Here is a 23324-nt window from a genome sequence, read left to right as displayed (position 1 = left end):
TTTAAAGATCAAATTGAGGACACTATAAAAGAAAAACAACAGTTAGTTAACACTCAAAAAGAAGCTATATGTAAGCTCAATGAAAAAATACAATTTATAGTATAAGTGAAACTTCTTCAGCTCAAGCTGATACCAAATAATGTAACAAAACAAAACAAGAAAAGTTTTATAAATATTTTGTAAATTTTCTTTAAATATTTTATTTAAATATTTCTGTTGACATAAATTTGAAATAAAAGTTTGTTTACTCTGGAAATTATTGGTGTACTCTGGAAAAATAATTGTATTCCATAATTCTGCATCATAATCTATTGTTTCGATGTGCAATGATTTTTCTGTGTACACAATAAAATCAATTGTTTTAGTTTCTGTTAGTGCCATAATGGCCTTGACATTGATAATAATAAGGATGCTTTATTTTTAATTATGGACCACCATTGTTAAATTTCATATAAAAGTTTTTTATCTTGACACACTTCTTCAATTGTTAAATGTTATTTTGAAGGACATTTCACTTTAAGTACTTTTTCAGTGTTAAATACTCCATCAGGGTTACAACCCAACCAAGGGCATTTTGGGTTTAAAAAAAAACCCACATCAAGTAACACTTGACTTCGTTATGCTTTCATATAGTTTTATTGCTGTTACTTTATTATCCTTTCCACACATACAGCTTTCTCCTACTTTGATATTTTTAGTTTGTAAAGCTTTTTTTGAAATGGAGATTGGGTAAACTTTTTTCCACCTATTTATTACATTACCAAAATTTTTCAATATTTTTAGTTTCTTTAATGTCAACAATTAAATGCAATTCTACAAATGTTTTTTGTTCAGAAGTCAAACAACTAAAATCAATCATATTTTTTAATTTTTCAAATATAGTAATAATAATCAATCTGTCATCTTTTTTACTAAAACCTTCTGCAATATCATTTTCTACAAATGTTGACAGAGATGTATAATAAAAGCAACATGTCTGAAAGTTATTATCATGAATTTTTGAAGATATATATGTCCCAACTTGGTAATGAAAGGTATTTACGTGTTCCTGAAACTAAAGGTCTTTTCGGGTACTATTTTTGTCTTTAAAAGCATTAGCTTTTTCAAAATTTAAGTTTGAAAACAAAATTGTTTCAGAGTTGGATGATTCACCTGACACATGTCATATCTGTAAATAATCAGTACATGTTTCTGTTTCTGGGACCACTTTAATGTCTAACTCTTTATAGTCAACTAGTTGATATAGTGATGCAGCAACATGCTTACAATAGCCCTCCGCACCAGCTTTACAATGGCATTTAGCATAAAGTATTTCATCAGTAGACAGGGACAAGTGTATAAAAACTTCGTATTGTTTACGTTTCATAGAAGCAGCAACATTAGACTTTACAATAAACAAATTTATGGAAGCTCTTACATTTGCTTTAACACATACATTTTTGACGTAATTTTCTTTAAATAAACGATAGCCTACAGTTTGATGCTTATTGGCTACTCTTTTACAATTATCGATATATATAGTATCATTAACAAGATATTTCTTGATAAAATTGTGAGATATATTTGGTAAATATGAAATGTCTCCTGACCAAGTTGATATACTCTTGTTTATAGATTCTTCTTCGTCGACAGCAATAAGTTCATCATGCTTAAGCTCCCGATAAACAGCTTTAGATGCCTGACCAGCATCGAAACTAATAGCAAAGAACCAGCATCAATTTTATTTCAAAATTATATATTTTAATAATGAGGAACTCATTATTAAAATATTTAATTTCAAATACTTGAATAGGATCGTTTTGATTTAAATGAATACAACAACCATAATACATTGCGCATTTGCCGATTTATTGGAAAGGTGCATTGCTATTTGATTTTATTTAGTATTTAAAAAAGGGATTCTGGGATCGATATACGGACAAACAAAAATGTAAAACAACAAAAATGTCTAAAAACAACATACAAGTTATTCAGTTTTCAATACAAACTCTCAATAACTTTTTGAATCCTTGTTTCGCGAATATGAATTTTAAAAAACTGATTACTATGAAAGTTTTTATTATCGTCAGGTAGTTTAAATAGGACATTTTAAAGCCTTATTACTCCAAGTTTTTTATTTTTATCAGCTTTCTTTGGCAATAAGTAAAATTTAAAAAATGAATGAATTTAATGAATGCACAGGTTGAATATGAATTTAATGAATGCTCAGGGAATGAATTTAATGAATGCTCAGGGTATACAGGTAGTCGGGCCCCAAAAACCACATGATTTTTTCTTTTATCGTATCTTTTGTACAAAACAATTAAGTTAACTTTATTTTACTTTTTTATATGCTTTTATATGGTAAAACTTCTTCCCAGGGGTTTAGAAGTACTTTGGTATTTTTCTTTTACTTTTTTTTTCAGTAAAGTTTCGCTATATTTTAGTAGTGGACCTCAAACACCGCATGGCTTGAATTGTTCACAACTTTTTTGTAATTAGTTGCAAACTTCCCATTTTTTGGAATAGCTTGTTATATTAAAATCCCCTTCATATAATACTTTGATAGCAAACTTATATTTTAGGGAAGTACCTAAAGCGCTACAAAAACAACATGCTTGGTACCCCAAAAACTACATTAATTATTTTATTTGTATATAATATTATTAAATATAAATGATATGACAAAAATTCATGATTTAAAGTTGATTTGTAGTAGTTGTAACTATGTTTTTGATGATAATGAACTTATATAGAGATTTTATTTTACGCTCCTGCTTAGAGGATAGTTTTAGTTCAGAATACAGTATGTGAATTTGCGATATTATTTTATTTGTAATCAAATAAATAAATATGAGTAACAGCAACAAAAAATTCAAAACTCGCTTACAAATGAAGTCACTAAATCCAAGTTCTAATGCTGAAGCACTTATTAAAAGAAAAGCTACATTAGAAAAAAAACAACAACAACTTTAAGCTACTGTTCAATGGTGTAAAGAAAATAATGTAAGAGGACATGCTGCAATTAAAACAAGACAATTTCCACTTATTAAAGATCGTGAAACAATAAACCGTTGACTTGATAGGAAAATAGTCAATGGTCTTGAAAGGCAGTACTGTGCAATTCTCTTGGAGGAAGAAGAGATGTCAATTGTTTCATACATTAAGAATAAAAATTGGGCAATGCAAGGCATAAACAAAGCAGAACTAACAAAACTTGTCCTTGATGTTCTGAAAGTTAGACAATACACTAATGAAAGATTGAAAGTAGGCAGAAAATTCATAGCGTTATCAGCAAATGCAAAAAATGCTTTGACAAAAAACAAGTATTTATGTTTCTTATATATTTTTTTAAAATGTAGTAATAGTCAACATGCTAAGATATAAAGAGATTGCTTGTAGTTCCAAGAGTTGAAGCTTTGTAAGAGCTTTTTTAGTTAATTTTTATTTTTGTTTCAAACACCGGTTAGGTAAATCGTTTTGGATGCGCTTTAAAGCTAAGAATCCAAGCTTAACTCTCAAGAGACATGTGAGAAATGTGTCAATAAATAGAGTTCTCAATTGTACGAGTGAAATGGTATGTTCCCACCTTGGTATGAGTAAATATTGAGTTTTTTATTATATTTCATAGTATACACTAGCTTCATTTAAAATTTAACCCGGAGCTACATCTTTTTATTAGTTTATGTATTGCTACTGTACTTTACCTTCATGAAAAATAGTTCTATCAAAACTGAGTTACTAATTGATTTTCATGGTTGCCTTTAGACGCTCTTGCAGAAAAATTGATTGATGCTGGCATTATGACTGAGGCAGCACAAAAGGGAACAGGAGTTTGGTCTGGAAATATTGATACATGCTGAATATTTAATCACGACGAAACACCATAGTTTATCAATTTTGGTGTTGATGGTACTCCTGCTGGTCTTGTTTTTGCTGCAAAAGGGAAAACATGTTGTAAAATGATCAGAGAAAACCGTGAATGTGTTACCATACATACTCAAGTATCATTTTCAGATTTTGCCTTTTTTTTTTATGATTTTTTTGATAAATATTTATAATATAGATTGAATAGATGTACTGTTGGAATAATAAATCAAATGGCTCCAAAGGAAGCTGTGGCAATTATTCCGCATCTTCTGATAACAACTTGCAATCATGGTGTATCTGATCACAATTTGTTATTAGATATGTACAAAGAGTTTGATAAATATCTTACTGAAAAAAAAGTGGCTCGACTAGTAGTTTTGCTTTCTAATGGGCATTGTTCATGCTTTAATTTCGATGTCTTAAAGTTCAAAAAACATACGTATTTTTTTAACTCCGCCAGATACGCTGGTGTGACACAGCTTTTAGACCAACTCAACAAAAACCTTCATCATGAGTATCGTGGTATGAAAAACATTTTTACTGATTTCAATTCACTAAATAAAGAAGCTTTTATGATGATTTTAGGACGTATTTAGAAGAACTGGGCCCAAGCAAATCTATAATCGAAGCTACAAGACGTGTAGGAGTAACTTCTACATCGTTAAACGTCAGTGACATGCAACAGTACAAGTTTGCATGAGCTTCTTTATGTATTGATTTTCCAAAATGTGTTACACCCAGTACAACAACTCCTGAAAGATATACGATTAAGTCTCCCGATAAAAGAAAAAATTCAGCTCAGTATTGGAAAGAAAAGTTTGAGCGTTCGCAAAAGCTAATTCAAGAGCTGAGCGAAAAAAGCATTCAACTTGAAGAAACTCCTGGCTTACTGACAATACAGAAAGTTAAGCCGAAAGTTTCCAAACTTACTACGAGGGTTACGCAGGTTCACGGATCAATGAAAGAAGAAAATGTGTTAGTGGAGATAACTCAAGATACTAAAAATCAAGAAATAAAAGATAAAGAAGAAAAAATAGAGCAACATTACAATATTTTTTTATACAAACAGCTAATAAAAAAGTAATTTTATTTGATTGTTAATAGAAAAATAAATGTTAATAGAAAAAAGCAAAACTCCATTTTAATATTGAGTTTTTGATCCATGTATATATTTTTTTTGGTAAGGGACCCCAAAGACCACACAGAAACGCTACTATGGTTAAGATAAAATACTTTAGCAAATGTCTTTTTCATTTATTTTCTTTTGATTTTTTTGTAGAAGTATGACTTAAATCTTTACAAAAAACACTACTTTGCAAACTTAAATGAAAATTTTAAGTATTTATGGGCTATAATGTCAAAATGTTATAAAACAAAAAAAAAATAGTGTTTTTAGTATAAATTTCAAAAATTTATGCTAATTTGGTTATTTTTAACAGTTTCTTTTCAAAAAACTATCTTGTCAAATAAAAAACATCTATTTTGCTGCTTGATAAGGCTTGATCTAAGAGTTACAGGTACTAATGTGAGTGTGTGGCTTTTGGGGTCCATGAGCTTTTGGGGCCCGTCTACCTGTAGATATTTTCCTAAAGTAAACAAAAAGATTTTGACAATGTCAGAATTATATTAACCAGCTCTCTAAATATTGTTAAAATGATATTTTTAAAGTAAAAATAATAAAAATATATATTTAGTTAATATGTATATAAACAAAACCAAATAAATGAGTAAATATTTACAAAAATGTTTATGAATAAATTTTAATCCATAATTTTTATAAAACTTAAATTTCAACTTAGAAAAATTTGTTGAAAATGGTTTTTATTCTTTTTAAATTTACTTATTTTTGTATTAGTACTTGAATAAGGATTACACTAAAGAATCTTTATTTACACAACATAATTTTAATTTAAAATTTTTTAAAGATATTCAAGCACCAAGCTTATTAAAAGTTTACCAATTATGTAGTAACATAAACGTATATGTGTAGTATATATATCGTCATTAGTGATGTAATTTTTTCGGTAAAATTTGATTCAAATCCTACCAGTAAAATTTACCGGTAAACTTTAAATCAGAGATTTTAAATTTTTCTAATGAAATTTTTTCTTTTCAAAAAAAAATAAAAATAATTAAAAAAAAATTTCAAAATTTACCAGGCGGTAAATTTTTAAAATATTCCGGTAAATTTTACCTTCGCACTAACATAATTAAGATAATATGGGTTAAAACCCATCTTTGTTACGTTCTATTGGCAATAATTATTGGCAATTTTCTTAAGCAAATCATGATTTGTTCATTAATAACTTAAGTTGTTAATAAGCAAGTAATGATTTGTTTATTATAAATATAATAAACAAATTATAATTTGCTTATTAACAACTTAAGTTGTTTCCCAGTGGGAAACGTTAGTGAATTTTTCCCTCCTCCTCCCTAAAGAAAGAAAAGTTCTACTGGGTGTTGTTAAATTTAACATTTAAATGAACTTTCTCATTTCTTTTTTTTTAAAGGTCGTCGATATTAAAAACGTCTTTTCTACGTCTTGAGAAAGACGTACCGATCGACGTCTTTTCGACTTTTATTTTAAAGACGTCTATTTAAAAGACGCCGTTTCCACGTCTTTATTTAGGCTAATTATAAAAAGACATAACAAGTCATAAAAACAACGTCTTTTATTCGTCTAAAGATACCTTTTTTTTCCACTGAGATTATTTTCATTTTTCTCGACGAAAAAATGTAAAAGATGTAAACTTTTTGTTTAAATATGAAATATCAAATGTCTATAAGCCTATCCTTCGATTTTGTGTTGTTCTTTTTTGTAGTTACCACCACTGTCGTTAAATTTATGGCTCTTAAAAACTTCGTTGTTGATCAGATGTATAATTCATATTAAAGGAATGCTGATAATTATTTAAATCTATTTGTCCCTATGCAGTAACTTATTTTCAAAGTGCATGCTAAATTTCATTGAAAAATATTATGTAGCAGACACCTTATTATTTGTAGCAGCAAAAGTACTTGAGTTTAACTTTTTCCAGAAAATAAAGGTAGGCAGAGGGGATGCTAACAACTATCTTTTTAAAAGATCGTTGTTAGCATCTCCCTATATGTATGTTAATATAATAATATATAACAACAATAATAGTGTATATATATATATATATATATATATATATATATATATATATATATATATATATATATATATATATATAATAGTGTCTATAATAGATTTGAAATCGATACATAATGATAATAAATATATAGTAATATTTTATAGTTATTTTTATTACTTATTATAAATTAATTTTTAAATTAAATTTAAAAATAAATTTATCATAATAAAAAGAATATGCATGTTGGTTATGATAAGTGAGTGAGATATCACTCACATAATCATAGACTATCATAATACAATATCATCAGTATCATAACATAATTGATAGATTATTGGTGATATATCACCAGATGATAACCATATGGTTATAAAGCTTATAATTATTATTATGATAAATTATTTTAATTCATTGGTAAAGTTAACTCATGATTGATCAAAATTGATTTTTATTGCATACAAATGATATCAATTAAATGCTTAAAACAGAAACAAGGAACTAATTTTTACTGGAAATTCTTTTTTTCATTTAAGAAATAACTCTACGTGACATTATATGGTATTATGAGTCCCAAAAAGAATATGTGCGTGTTTCGTGGTGCAGCGATAAACTATTTAGAATCAAACTTTGCATTGCTTTTGCAAGTAGACAACGATTGTAAAAATGGGATGTTTGTATTCGTTAAAAATGGAATGTTTGTATTCGTTAAAAATAATAAATCACATCAATTAACTATTGAGCAAGTCAATAAACTTTATGGCTTCAATATTTGTTATAGTCAGACTAAACTTCTTGTTAATGTATCAAAAAAATGAGCTTGCAATTTTTTAAGAGTTTCGAAATGTTTTGTTGACTTCTGCAACAAGCCTTTTATTTGTCAAGCAACAACATTGCCAGCAACACAATCATTTCAGTCAACGCCATATTCAAGTAAAACTGTTTCATTTTTTTCAGTTGCCTTATCTCCTAAACATATTAGTATTTTGTCTTCGCCTTATAAAAAAAGTCCTTTGTAATCCAGGTTAAGAGCTGACCAGTTGACTCCAAGAAAACTCTTGAAACGGAGATTAAGTGTTTTTGCGACTGAAATTGCAACCAAAAAGCGAAAGCATAGAGAAGATGTAAAAGTGTTAAAAGAAAAATTAAAACAAGTATTAGTACAAGTATTATCCCATTAAGATGGTTTAAACATATCAATGAGACTATTGCTCGCAAATTTCAAATTTATGTTTGAAAAAAGAGCTGCAATTCATCCAAACAAAGCTGTCTACTGAAGAAGTTATCTTACGTCAACAGCTTGCTGACAAGAATGTAGAGATTAGTGTCCTGCAAAATGATATGCTTATTTTACAGAAAAAGATAGAAAAAATGCAGCAGAAAGTACAAAGCACCCAATGTAAAAAAGTCTACTCGTTTGATATTAGGACGTCATTGGTAAAAAGGGCAAAAGCTGAAGCCGAAGTGTGGAATAAAAGTTAAAAATTCAAGTCAAAAGTTCCCAATAAATTAAAGATAATTCAAAAACAAATTTTAATAGTTATAAAATACTTATAAGAGTTTTTTTTATGAGCCTATGTTTATTAAAAAGTATTTTAATTCATAAAAATGCTTCAAAAGCGTCTGCCGTTTTACTTTTCTGTTCAAAACTTTAATCCCTTTTTAATTGAAAACAAATTAAGGAATCATATATTATAATTTTACAAGTATTATAACTTTCGCTTAACACTTTTATGTAAATAATGCTTAAATTTAAAATATATTTACTTCATTTAGAAAAGAAAAGTTAAAAATATTTGTTTACAAATTTAATCCGCCAATTGTAAAAAGGGCAAAAAGCGGCTTCACTTTTCGGATCGAAGTTAGACATCTAATTATATAATATATCATTGGTTGGTCGAAGTATTCTTAAGTAATCCTTGTAGTTAAATTTTGATACTTTTTATCGAATCATTCTTTTTTTATGAAATTTTCGCTATTTTAATACTAATTTAAAGCTCTTTCAATGGTTTATAATAGTTTTATATATAAATAGTTTAAAATTTTTATGTGCGTACCTATATCGTGAGCTTTATTTTTCTTTTATTCTTTTTTCCAAGTTTTTTATCGAATCTTTAGTTCTTTCTATTTTTCTTAAATTACACCAGCTGGAAAACGTTCAAGGCAGCAAGATTCTGATGAGAATAAATCCCAATAAGATTGTTTTATTGCATTGATACACATTTTGTTCTAAATTGGTATAACTTTCTTTGCATTTTGTATTGTTTGTCGAAAGAACTTCGAATTTAAAAAAAAAAAAGAACACTCAAAGGAAAGACGAAAAAGAAACAGTAAACAAAAAATAAAGTAAACAAATAAGAGAGAAAGATTAGTAAAGATGGAATAAGTAAGCAAGTAAGAAGAAATAAAAGAAGAAAAAGTAAAAAAACAGCTAGAAAATTGATTGTTTTTATACTTTGAGACCTTTTTTTTTATTATTATTACTATTTAATTTGTAATCATTTGTTTCTCTGTTTGTTTGTTTTAATTCATACTAATTTTATTACTATTTATTTGCCTCATTAAATTATTTATTCATTGTTAATTGTATTCATTTTATTTAATATTTATTACTAATATATATTTTTTGTTATTATTATTAAATATTACTACATATTTATTATTATATATTTTTTTATTGTTACTATATAATTTTATTTGTTACTGTCTAGATTTATTAGAATAGTATCATTATAAATATTATTTAATATTGATTTATAATACTATAGTTATATAGTTATATTTTAAATATTACTTTATTTTTCTGTCTTTATTTTTGTACATTAATTTAACCCAGACAGCAAGCTTACATTGGCCTAACGTAAGTTTTAACATTGACAAATTTATTCCGTTGGGCCGTCATGTGTTTTTTTTAACGTAATATTTCAGTTTTCAGTTTTTCAATCAGTTTTTTGCAAATATTGTACTATGTTGGGCCAACAGTACGGGCTAAATATTTTGCTACAAAAATCTGTTCTTACATTACACAGTTAGCCTTAACTAAATTTAGGTTTTCTGAATTGTGTCCAAATTAATTTCAACGTTTTCTGAAAGAGTATAGTTTACTGATTACTATGTATATAGTCCACCAAATCAGAAAACTCCTATTAAGTAATTATGGCATTTTAAAGATTTTATTGCGCTTTTTAATTTGCGCCTTTTTTTGCAAATGTTTTGCGCCATTTTTTGGTCCGCCATGTTTTCATTCAAAATTTTATTGCATAAGTTACAGACAATTTATTGGAAATGAATAATACAGATGGTATTGTGTTATATTACATAGTTTGAGAGTGAATAATCACATAATCACATAATTTTAAATCATCAAAATATTTAAAAATATAAAATTAAAAACTATTTCTTCTTGAATTGAATCACTAAAAAATATCAACATTTGGATTAACATGTCCAAGAGAAACAAGACACTTTCCATTATAAGAACTTAATGCTCTTACTAAATTATTACTAATAATTAGAATTATTTGCGGACACCTTGTACCGGTTCCACGTGGCAGTTTTGAAGAGGAAGTAAACACTTTCTCCTGATTGCTCCAAATAAACTCCAAGACCCATTTTTTTTGTTTTACAGAATTCAAATACATGATTGAACTGGGTATGGTGTTAAAGTAATACCATGTTCCAACATCAAATTTTTATAGCATGCTTTTAAATTTTCGATATTAATTTGAAATTTTTCATCAAGTTCGGATCCAAAGCAAGACTCAACAACTAAGTTTAACAACCTTAAGCTTTCTCCAAAAGACTTCAGTTTAATTGACAGCTTATTATTAAAGACTTCCCACTTTTTAAGAATTTTTCGAGAAGAATTTCCATTAAATTTTCCACTATGCTGATCAGTCTTAATAATTTGCAACTGTTCGTAAATCTTCATCACACTCATTTCCGACCAAATCCGCTCCATGTTATCCATTACATGGTTGACAGTTCCCTCCATTATATAAAGCTACGGTAAAACAAGTCTATCTACAAGAATTTTAGAGGGGTTTTTATGCACTAATTCAGGGTTTATACAATTCTTAAAATGTTGTGCACACTCAAGTTTTGAACCAGATTCTTTGAATTTTGTATAGTTGTTTTGACAGCTCTCGAAAGTTCTGTATGGAGCATTTGTTTAAGTTTCTCTTCTACCCCACTCATATACATAACAGGGATGAATTGAACTGCTACTTGGAGATATACCTATCAGAATTTGACTAAGTTTTATGTCGCATCCCCCAATGTGCTCAACTTTTTCAAGATTTAATTTTGCAAATAATATTTTAGTATTTAAATACTTTCTGGGATTTCTGGAGCTACCAGAAGAAGAAATGAAGCATTTACTGACGAATTTTTAAAAAAAATTTTTAGACCATCTTTATATAAAGACCTGCAAGCTGTAACCGGTTTTGTTTTAAGATATCTATTTCAACTTTGCCGTAATTTTCAAAAATTTCATTAAGATTAACTATATTTAAACAAAATTTGATAAAACCACTTCCACCGTCAACAGCAATTTTTAGCAACTGATTCTTAGAATCAACACATTTAAGATCCAGGAGTAGTTTAACAACAAGAGTAACATCATTGCAGTACGTTACTGTAATATTTTGATAATCCAAAGTTTTATCTTCAAATGAAATATTTTCTTCGGTAAATAATGGGAGAAGATAACTGTCCATATCAGAGACACAGTCTTTTAGTACAGGTTCTACAGCGTTTTTTCTTTTTTTAACAACTCTGTAATTATTAATTTTTTTATATAATAAGTTTTACTCCAAATATTGCATCATTTTATTGTGCAGAATTAAATTTGTATTAGTATTGTGATTTTATCTTATCATATTAGCAAGTTTTATCATTTGATGGTTACTTAAGGAAAGTGAATTCTGAATATAAAGAAAATTTTGTGAGTAAAATTGGTTGTTTTAGGAGTATTCTCAGATCCAGTAGATAGTTTCAGTTTACTATCTGCTGTCTTCAATGAAATGGTGTTACCACTTTCACTACATAGCTTTTCTTTAATAACGCGAGGAGCCATTTGTTCCTTGACATCTAAATAAGATACAAAACTATGGAGACTAAATGAATAAGGCTTCAACAACTTTACATTGTTAAAAAGATTATAGGTTCAAAAGCTTACAATGTTTTTTTTTAAATAAAATTATCATTTTTGATTTATTATTCTCGACATTTCTTTCACTTATCTCTCTATAAGTAACGCAAATTAATATGGTTTTTTTAATACCTTGATATCCATATGCAGCTGATATGTTATTTCTGATAATAAAAAATTACATTTACGAACTTGTTTTCAATAGAACATGGTATACAACCTTTCACAGTCAAATAATCAAAGTTATTAAAACGTTTTCTACCTGAGCGTTGTTGCATTGCATTTATGATGCAATCCTCTTTTAACTTTAGTCAGACAAGAACTACACCGCGGACTAATAGCTGCCGTTTCAAAACTCTTTATACCAGATTTTTTCTTGGGTACCCTTCCCTTCATTCTTGCGATTTTGCATATTTCCCAGCTGCAAGTTTTTAGTTTCCTAAAATTATATAAAAAATTCTAATTTTATATTTCTTTACAACAGTTATACAAATAAATCAACATTTTACCTATTTCGTGTTTTAGCCGGGATAGTCATCTTTGACCAGCAAAATGAGATTTGATTCATTTATCAAATCTTATTTCTTTGAGTTCAACAAGGTACCCAATTTTTCAGTTATGTGAATGGTTTTACGTTTATGACATATATACTTTTTATATATATATTTATTTAGTTAAAAATCATTAAGTATACCAACCTCGGACAAAATCCAGTAGGGTATCGATCATCAGCAATGCTATAATCCGAAAAACTGCTCTGAAATTAAGAAATTATATGGCTTTGGCTGTTTATTTTCATAAGACATTTGCGACCACAAAAAAGACATACTTTTTCTCTGTTCTTTTGATGATCTAAAATAGTCTGAGGATGTGATTTAACAATGCTTAACATTTTTTTTAAATAAAAATAGTTCTATGATTATGCAATTAAACTTGTGGCAGAAAAAATGGCGGTTTAAAGATGGTTGTAAAAAACAAAAAAGGCACGAAAAAATCCTAAAAACGCTATAATTACTTAATAGGAGTTTTTTTGATTTAATGGACTACATACATAGTGATCAGTAAAATATACTTTTTCAGAAAACGTTGAAATTAATTTAGACACAATTCAGAAAACCTAAATTTAGTTAAGGCTAACTGTGATTACATTGTTCTTACATGTCTTACTTTGTTGAGTCAATATCGGGCCAATATAGTTGCGGATCATTTTTTGGTATATTTTTAAAACTTGTTGCAAAATGGTTTCGTTTTACAAAATTAAAAAAGATTTTGATATTATCTTTTCATTTTTTTAAGTCATAAAAATAAACAAAATAGGCTATATTCATTAATTTTCTAAGAATCTTAGAAGGCTACCTCATAATAATACAACTTCAAGAGGTTCTCGTGGCTTAATGTTTAATTTTTTTAAAATAATCTATATATTAATACGGTAATGAATAGTGCGCATAGTTACGCCTAATGTTCGTGTTGTTAATGACGGTTCTGTATTCTGTAAAATACACCATTTCTTAGTTTTTAAGTAGTTTCTAGACTTTTGAATGCGCGGTTAAATATTCCATGCGGTCTTTCGCAAGCAAGCAAGCAAGCAAATTAGAGCTGATATATTATTATTTTCGAAAAGAATTGATGTTGTTCATTGTTTAAAATAGAAAATTTAAATAATCGTTTGTTTGTTGTTGGTTGTTTTTATTTTTCTAATTTTTATAGCCTGTTTTCATTTTTTAGAAGAAGTTTATAAGTAAAATTTCTGTTTAAGTAAACTGTTTCAGTTTTGTCGTTAGTCTTTTAAGAACATTTTAAGCAAGTATTGTTTTATTTTCTGGAGCAATTAAGAGGAGCTGATGGCTTTTTTAGTAAGTTCAATTCATTTTCTTATTTATAGATTAAGATTATTTTTTGTAGAAAGAATAATGAGTATAAAGTTTTATTTATGTGTTTAATATGAAAAGTTAAATAGAATAAGATTGTTGTTTGTGTTCATGTAAGTTTATATACATAAGTTTGCGTTTATTTTAATCTGTTTTATATTGCTCTATATCTATATGTAAATTTTATATTCTTAGGAAAAATAATAAGGAATAAAAAAATAAAAAAAAATTCTTCTGGAGTTTGTCAAAAGAATGTTGTGTTATGCTTCATTTTAAGGTATCTGAATATGTATTTATTTGAAACTTATAATTTTGTTTTTTAATGGTTTTATCTTTTTCATTAAAATGTTGTAAATTGTAGTCTGCATTCTTTGTTACATTAAAAATAATTAATGCTAATAAATGTCGTTTTATAGCTGTTAAAGGTTTGCTTATATGTTTATCTTATGCTCAAAGTTAAAAAGTTTTTGATAAATATGTGTATGAGATGATATATGTAGTTTGATAAATACGTGTATGTAGTGATATACATAGTTGTTTTATAAATGTGTTCATATAAATGTGTTTTTATAATAGTATGAAATGTATTTTATCCAGGGATGCGAAGTCCCAAAAGGACTCCAGCTTTTTGTATCTACTTTTTCCAAGTCTGTAGTGTCCAGAAGCTCTAAACATGTTTATTGACTTATTATCTGCTATAATAATTTCATGAGATTTAATGACTTGAAACTTATTATTTATAAGCCAGGAGTCCTTGCCGCCATAATACCTAAAAACTCTGGGCTAAAAAAACGATTGTTCCTCTAACCTAAAATTCTTAATTTTTTTTTTCTATTAGTAGTCCATAAACTTATTTATATTTTTAGTGCTCCTGTATACCAAAAACTAGGATAAAGTAATCTTTTTGTGACTTTCAAATCCGGAGTCCTTTTTGGTACTCTGCATCCCTGATTTTATCTAATGTGTACATGATTGTTAAATGAGGTGTTTTTATATGTTATATAACATTTTAAAAAATATTGTGTTTTATAGTTAGTATAACTATAACACACAATATATTTGAGATATAGATCTAGAGCAAGATTCCTCAACCTTACCAGTCAAGTGGTGTTACTGCTTTAGGTCTAAGTGTAGTCTAGCCTTCAATATAACTATTCTGAAAATACATAACATCTTTAAATATTTTTTGTGTAATGTTGTTACCTTTGACTTATCTTTATGTTAGTGTCTGTTGTTAAAAATGATTAATAGGTAGTTTCATTACTAGAACTCGCTCCTTTTGTTTCTTAATATAAATACATTAATATAATTTCTTCAAGCAGAAGCATAAATTAGTGACTTTTATCTGAAATAGCACAGTGAATATTATTATTATTAGTGCGCATAGTTATACCTATTGTTCGATCTTTTTTTAAATTGTACTTTTAAATGTGTTATAGATGTTAATATTGAAAATATAAGTTACTATAATTCTTATAGTTATTATATGTTTGTTTTTCTATATTTAATATACCATTAATCATTTTCATACATTTTTATTTAAGTTTAATTGTTTATAATTTATTAAGATTTAGATTATTAGAAAATTCATGTTTACAGAGTTGTTATTAATCATGATCGAGTTGTTGTACCAAGGAAATTGTAGAGGTTTATTTATAAAATGTACTATATATAGTTGTATATATGTTAAAATTATGTTGTTTTCATGTTTTCAAAGTGGTGTGACTTGGCATTATGTTGAGAAAGATTGATAACCTTGCCAGCCAAGCGGTGTACTTATAGCAGAGGTGTGACTTGGCAGTATTTAGTGCCAGGCGGTGTTACTGCTTTAGAGCTAGGTTGTTTTGTCTAGCCTTTTTTTAATTATTCTGGAAACACATAATGTCTGTTAATATTTAGCGTAATGTGTACCTTGATCTTTAAATCTAGGGCGTTTTAATGTCCTAAATTTGAAGTAATTGAATAACTAATATTGAATATAAAAGCAAATATACTTTTATGTATTTATATATTTAGTAAAAAGGTAAATATAGTTAACTTAAAATTGGTTTTCTAATTTTGACTTTCATATTTTAATTTGGTTTGTTATTTTCGCTGGATTTTAGGATCAAGGGTGTGGTGTAAATATTCTATTGTTATGTTTTATTGTTGTGATGTTTTGTGTTGATAGACTGCTTGGCTTACCTTCACGTTGGTGTCTATTGTTAAAAATGAATAATTGGTAGTTTCATTATTGGAACTTACTGCTTTTATTTATTTACTAAAAGCCAAGACAACATTTTGCTAAAAATGCAATTTATATCTTAATTTGATTTTTATTTTTTTTTAGTATTGTTAATCCTTTTGTACTTGGAAACAGATTTTATAGTTACATTTTCGATAAATGTTTATATTAACTGCCATGTCAACATAGATTAATATAAATAGGTAAATCGATTTTGAGTTTTTATGTGGTTTTTTTTTTTTTTATTTTTTTTATTTTTTTGTAATTACGGTATCATAATTCCATTTTTTTTTTCTTTAAGATTTACGATTGACGCATTTATGCGATTTTTAAAAAAATACCCTGATTTCTTTTATTGTCAGTTAAAATGATATAAATATATGCAATTAGTTCAATTTTTTTTTAAATTTCTTTTTTTTATGCCTAATAATTTGTTGTTCGTAACTTAAGAGATGTTTTTAAAGAGGGTCGCAACTAAAAACAAACTAAAAACCTTTAAATACATGGAGGATATTGTAGTTTTGCGCATTTGTCAAATACGAAGTTACTTAAATTTTATAACGGGTTTAACTAATTAATTAGCTTAGTTTGCATTTGCAACACTTTTGAGGAAAGAAAAAATTCTTGTATATTTTAAATTCTTATATATATTAAAAAGAAAAAATTCTTAGAAATGTAAATCATTGTTTTACATTTTATTATTTTGGTAAAAAGTCTTCATCAAAAACTTGATTACTCTTAATAAAAATAACTTCATTCTCCTGGCCACCATTAAGGCAAAAATGAGGAAGGGAGGTCCTTTATTAGTGTCAAAATATATGAGAAAATATACTTCAAATATACTGTCAATATACTGTCTTTTATTAGTGTAAAAGTATACTTCATATTAATCTTATTAATTAAAGTTCATGATATAAAAAATATAATAAGAATTTAGCTTTACTTTTTCGTCAATTTAAAGCATGATGAAGTGTTATTATTTTGTGTCAGTAACTAAAAACGTACTGTGTTGAGCTTTGTAATGTCTAGGAAAATGGTTCTGCCATACACTGATATGACCTATGTCAGTTTTAAATTACTCAAATAACGTTAAATAATTGGTAAATTAATTTATTTTAATTTTGTAGATGGCTTAATTTTTTAATTTGAAGGCGTTTTTCTTACATAGTATTAGTTAAGGTTTCGCAACTTTAAATTGTGGAAAACAGCCACTGTAAATTAAGTAATAGACCGACCGTAACCCGTATTACGGGTTGCTTTCTGCTAGTGAAATATTAATTAACATTTAAATAACGTGCTTATAATATTTTAACTACAATCTAAAATATCAATGTAATAATAAAGGCAATAGTCAAATTATTTTTGTATAAGATCTTACAGTTATTTTTTTTTTATTATTATTGAAATATCAATACAGATTGGCATTTCAAATATTTAATTTATTTAATAAAGAAGACATTTAAAATCTTCTTTATTAAATAAATTAAATATTTGAAATGTCATACAGTAATAAGTATTGAAAAATAATTTTTTTTTCTTAATTTATTCATAATAGTTTAATTTTTAGTTCATAGATATATTAATAATACCTGCAAATTGTACATCACTCGTGTCATTAGATATAAAATTTCATATTTGACTACTACAGTGGCATTGTAGTTGTTAGAAACTGATTTCTTACATTTTAGGTGTGTTTCTTTTTTTTTTGATGTTTTCTGTGTTTGATTGTGAAACTCTATCTACTAACATTTTAACACAGTGTACAAAAGGTGATGTTACTAGAATCTAAATTCTACTTACAATGACTCACAGTGAAAATGATTCAGGGTAGTATAAAATGTGCTTTCGTGGTTAAACAGTACTTTAACATAATCTCTCTGAACATTATATTGAAGAGCATATCTTTTAATATTGTTATTGCGAAAAAATGAAATAAGTTTATAAACAATTATACTATTTTTTATTAAACACATATAAACTAAACAAAAACTACATCACAGTAAAAACGATGCAATCAAAAAAATACAAAAGACAATCATAAATAAATAAAATCAATAACAGGTAGGATTTCCTTTGGACTTAATTACTAATTCTTGTCTATTAGGAATCGATTCCACTAACTTGGTTGTATATTCTAGGGTTATTTTATTCTGCTCTTCCAGCAACGCATGTTTTAAATCATTTTTATTATTTATGGTATGTTTACGAATTTCTAAGTTTAGTTTATGCCATAAATTTTCAATAATATTAATATCAGGAGACAGTGGCGGAGTTTACATCACTTTTAGACAATTGTAAAATAACAGCTTTTGCACTATGTCTGATGTGTATTTGGGATCGTTGTCCTGGTAAAACACAAAATTATCTTTTATGTCCAATTTTTTGACACTGGTTGTTAAGTTTTTTTTCAAAATGTTTAAGTATATTATTTTGTCCATATTGCCCTTGATAAAATGTAAATTACCCACCCATTAGCTGAACAACTACCCCAAACCGTTACATGACCACCACCATTTTTTACGGTTTGTCTTAAATGTTGAGGTAAATGTTCAGATGGTCGAGTAAATGTATGGTGAAGAGCAAATAAAGAGATGAATCTCTTTATTTGCTCTTCGCCATACATTTACTCGACCATCTGAACCAATGATGTTAAATTTACTTTCATCAGTGAACAAAACATTCTTCCAGAAGTTAAAATCTTTGTTTTTATAATCATTGGCAAACTTGAGTCGATTTTCTTTTTTTTGCTTGCTTACCAATGGTTTCCTCATAGCCATTATACGCTGTAAGTCGTTTTTTCTTAAAACTCTACGGATTGTTTCTGGATTCACATTTTTTCTGAATTGTTTTTTTCCCTCAATGGCATGCTTTGGTGCTCTTAAACGTGGATTATCTCGCAAATTTCGGACAATCCAATGTTTTTCTCTTATTGTAAAACTTTTTTTTGGGACTTATTTTCACTTTATTTTTTTATTCTATTTTCATTTTAATAACGTTCTATAATATGTTGCACTGTAGACGCACTTTTAATAACATTTTTTGCAATTTCTTGTTGACTTTTTTTATTTTGGAAATAAAATAGGATTAATTTTCTTTCTTTGAGAGTCATGTGGCAATAATAAAGTTGCATCATTTTCACTGTGACATGTTTTTTACGATAAACATTATGTTTTGTATTATTGTTTAGAAAGTAATTTAAATCAACATAAAAACAAATGTCTAATATAAAGATTATGCCACAATGTATACTTTACATAGAATAATATTTTCAAAACTTATATTAAAATAATGTTGAATCACGAAAATGTATCTTTTACAATGCTGCATCATTTTCACTGTTAGTCACTGTATGTAGAGTAGGGTGGAGTGAATTTGTATGTACAGCCTTCTAATTGCACTGTATGTAGAGCCTTCTAATTGCCAGACATTTTATTACAAGACCAATGACTAGTCTATAATAATTGAATGAATTATGAGATTAAATCTATAAATAATCAATTAAAAACAACTAAAACCAAAAAAATCTATTTAAATCATGATTTTTGTTCAATCGGTTTAAATAAAAACAACCCTGTATATATTCCATCTTTCTGAGGCAGAGGGACATTATTCTTGCTTTCATTAGTTTTTAATTGATTTTATTGGATATCGTTCATATTTAGTTTGCGTACAACAGTTAACAACTTTAAGCTTATTCATTAACTTTAGTTGTAACTTAACTATTAATGAGCTGATTTATAGATTTTTATAGAAATGCAAGATTGAACTTAGCAGAAGGCTAAACTTCTGCCCTGGAGGCAAAAAAGAAAGACAGTGGGATTTACCAGTAACTCCAAACTCTTTGCAGAAGTTCAATGTTTGCTCTTAGAAGTTGAATGAATAAAATTTATTAAATGGTTAGTTTTAATTCAAAAGGCTTTTTGTCTGATGATTGGAAATCTTTATTCATAGTTTTAACTTTTGCAATTTTTTAAAGACTTTTTCATATATTACGGTCAAAAAATCAGAGTGTTGATGAACATTTTATTGTGCAATAATTAGCATATCAAAGCTTAAACCAAATTTGAAACCCATTTGAAATCAACTCTTAGAAAAGAAAACATAATATTCATATGAGTTTGAAGTTTTAACAGTTGGCGATGTTTCATTATTATTCATTAAATGAACTTTTATTTAGATTTATCTAAAAGACTAAGGTAGTATTATATTATCAGGGGCGGATCTAGCTTTTTTTTTGAGGGGTCCTGAGCAAATATGTACTGCGAAGATATGTTCATTACCTTTCCCCCCCCCCCGCGCGCGTCGCGAAGGAGGGGGGGGAGGGGTGTATAAAGGAGGGGGGTCATAAAAAATGGTTTTAATAAAGTACGGGAGAGAGAGTCACCCGAAAGCGTACAAGTTTGTTTAAAAGGTGTTCAAGGCAACGAATACGTACGTGGTTTGACTATATTTTTCATCAACTTTTTAAATTTTCAACCTCTTTTTTAACAAAAGAAAAGGCTATATCCCTCTGGGTCTTTTACCTGTCTGCCCATCTTTTTATACCCTTTAAACTGCCCGTATTTTGATTAAATAATCAGATAAGAAAGGTTACAATTCTTATAAACATATCTATTATATTTCCATAATAGTATTTTGTATGCAGCAACTTAATTTTATTAGCAGTAATTGACTTTTATATCATTAACAATTCAATAACAGAGTTACGGCTTATAAAAATGATAATAAAAATAATTACTCTCGCCTGCCGAATAAACGGGGTTTAGTTTCATGAACCCAAACATTGAATACGCAATTATTTTTATGACATATAACATAAACTAGGAATGACATAAGAATTGAACAATAAAACCCAGTTTTGAAATGTTAAAAGTAAACAAATTTCTTACCATAGCTGTGCTAAATTTCTTTTTCTAAATTGTTAGCTTATCACTAATATAGTAAATTTCAAATCATGAAACTTTACTAAATTAAAACCATATTTCAACAGTAGGAAAACTAAAATAAACTAGTAGAATAGTTACAAAATGTAGAACTGATAAAAGAAACTGTTAATAAAAATCTAGTTTCAATGGAACTATCCAAATTTTTGCTTCTAATATGATTTTTAAACAGAAACTTAGAAATATATAAAGTAACCATCAAGTTTAACTTCTAAAAATACCTGCGTCATGCACATTATATTGCAAATATAACACAATTGTATTACAACTCACTATTAAAAATAATTATTAATACTATGATATAATAAATTTATGCACATAATATACTTAAAATATATAATTATGCACAGTAATTATTTATAAAATGTAATAACAATAATAATAAACTTTTACACTAAATACATTAATATTAGTGAATAGATTTAATAACATTATATAACACTGTTTATAAACAAAATTATGTAACTGTAATAAAATATAAGTTTCATGATGTTCTGGGACCATTTATTTTCCAAGAATATTCCCTAGAAATATAAATAAAAAATGTAATAACAGACTTATTTGTAAATCCAGTTATAATTAAACTTTAATTACAATTAAACTATAATTATAACTATCAATAAATTAATATAATGAATACTTTATAATTAAGTCTGATAAGTTAAACTTTTACTAAGTAAGATTTTCAATTCCCATTGAACTTTCTATACATACTCTGACATTCGCTAAATCTGACTATTTATCTATTCCCCTTGTCTGACTATTTATCTATTCCCCTTGTCTGACTATTTATCTATTCCCCTTGTCCGACTATTTATCTATTCCCCTTGTCTGACTATTTATCTATTCCTCTTGTCTGACTATTTATCTATTCCCCTTGAGAGTCAGACTTAACAAGATTCTACTGCATATATTTTTTGAAGTATAATTTTATAATTAAAAAATACAAAAAAAACTGCAGAACTTTCTAGGACCACTATTTAAATTACAGCATTAAAAAAAGTTCACTTTTTAACTAAAGTCATGCATCATATTAGTACGTCATTTAATACGCCATAACACTCTATTAAATATATAAAACAGTAAACAATATATTTATATTATATTATTAAATAAAACAGTTTAAATTGGATCAGAATCTGAAATATCTACAAGTTACATTCTACAAGGATTTTTCCTAGCAAAACAATCAATCACTTCATTTGCATCAATGCTGATATCTTGGTGAACGTGCATTAAAGCAAGACTATTAAATCTATTCTGTGACATTGTGTTACGTAGATAGGTTTTTAAACGACGAATAACAGAGATTGATCTTTCGCAAGTGCATGTTGTTACTGGAATAGTTGCAAGAACTTGAATTAAGGTGAATATATAAGGAAAAGTTATTCTATCAATAAGAGGAAGGAGTTTGGTTAGAGTAGTTGGAAGAGAATTTTTAAAACTACGCCAATAATCTTCCCACATGCTCAATTCGGTCATGATATAGCGTGGTTCCGGAAGTTCATCCTCATACTCATTTAAAAAAAGAAGAAAGTTGCTTCTCCATTCAGCAACATTTAAAACGTTAGTTGGCATTGCAAAGAATCCATTATAAACAGCAATGTTTCTATTAGTAAAACGTAATTGAATCTGGGATGATAAATGGTCAAGAAAAGGAATTTTAATAACTTTCTTGTAATACTCATTAATAGATTCACTAGGACAATTATTTCGATTTAGCTGTTTTCCTATTGTACGAGGCTTGTGCTCATAAACACCAACACTTGCTGCCAATACAACTGCCTCACTATACCAAGCACCGTGACTGTGTTCAATTTCTTATCTTAGTCGCCGTAAAGCAAGATATAACAAATTTACTTTTTCACGTGATGCAAAAACATCAAGGTTTGGAGATTGAAATTGTTTTGTAATTGGTCTTGTTACTTCTAAACAGCGAGACATCACTACTAAAGTAACAAGAAACTGGAAAGATCTAGTACCAAAGAAATAACTATTTTCATCACGCACTGAGTCATGATTCCAAAACTTTTCATCGTTATTAATCATTAGCTCAAAGCATTTAATTATAGCCGGAAGTACCTCTATAAACACATCTAAACCATCAATTCTGGCAATCCATCTTGTACGATATACATCTATTAGACGAGAGTGATGAGCTTTTAGAAACAT

General features: G+C 27.4%; 1 protein-coding gene and 1 long non-coding RNA gene across 2 annotated transcripts; one reads left to right on the top strand and one right to left on the bottom strand.

The window, feature by feature from the left end:
* The first annotated feature begins 14215 nt into the window (after positions 1-14215).
* LOC136076526 (uncharacterized) lies at positions 14216-16406 on the top strand. The gene is made up of 3 exons (XR_010636340.1): positions 14216-14262; positions 15554-15632; positions 16315-16406. It is a non-coding gene; the product is annotated as an uncharacterized LOC136076526 (long non-coding RNA).
* A 5787-nt stretch (positions 16407-22193) lies between these two features.
* LOC105844847 (52 kDa repressor of the inhibitor of the protein kinase-like) lies at positions 22194-23324 on the bottom strand. Its single transcript, XM_065789552.1, has 3 exons — positions 23005-23324; positions 22312-22959; positions 22194-22215 (listed from the first exon to the last, which is right to left on the bottom strand). The coding sequence occupies exons 1-3, from the start codon at positions 23322-23324 to the stop codon at positions 22194-22196; spliced, it is 990 nt and encodes a 329-aa protein (XP_065645624.1).

Source organism: Hydra vulgaris, chromosome 02 (genome assembly GCF_038396675.1).
Source record: "Hydra vulgaris chromosome 02, alternate assembly HydraT2T_AEP".
Classification (NCBI taxonomy): domain Eukaryota; kingdom Metazoa; phylum Cnidaria; class Hydrozoa; order Anthoathecata; family Hydridae; genus Hydra; species Hydra vulgaris.
Note: the sequence above shows the minus strand (reverse complement) of the source record. Positions and strands in the feature narration are given on the sequence as shown.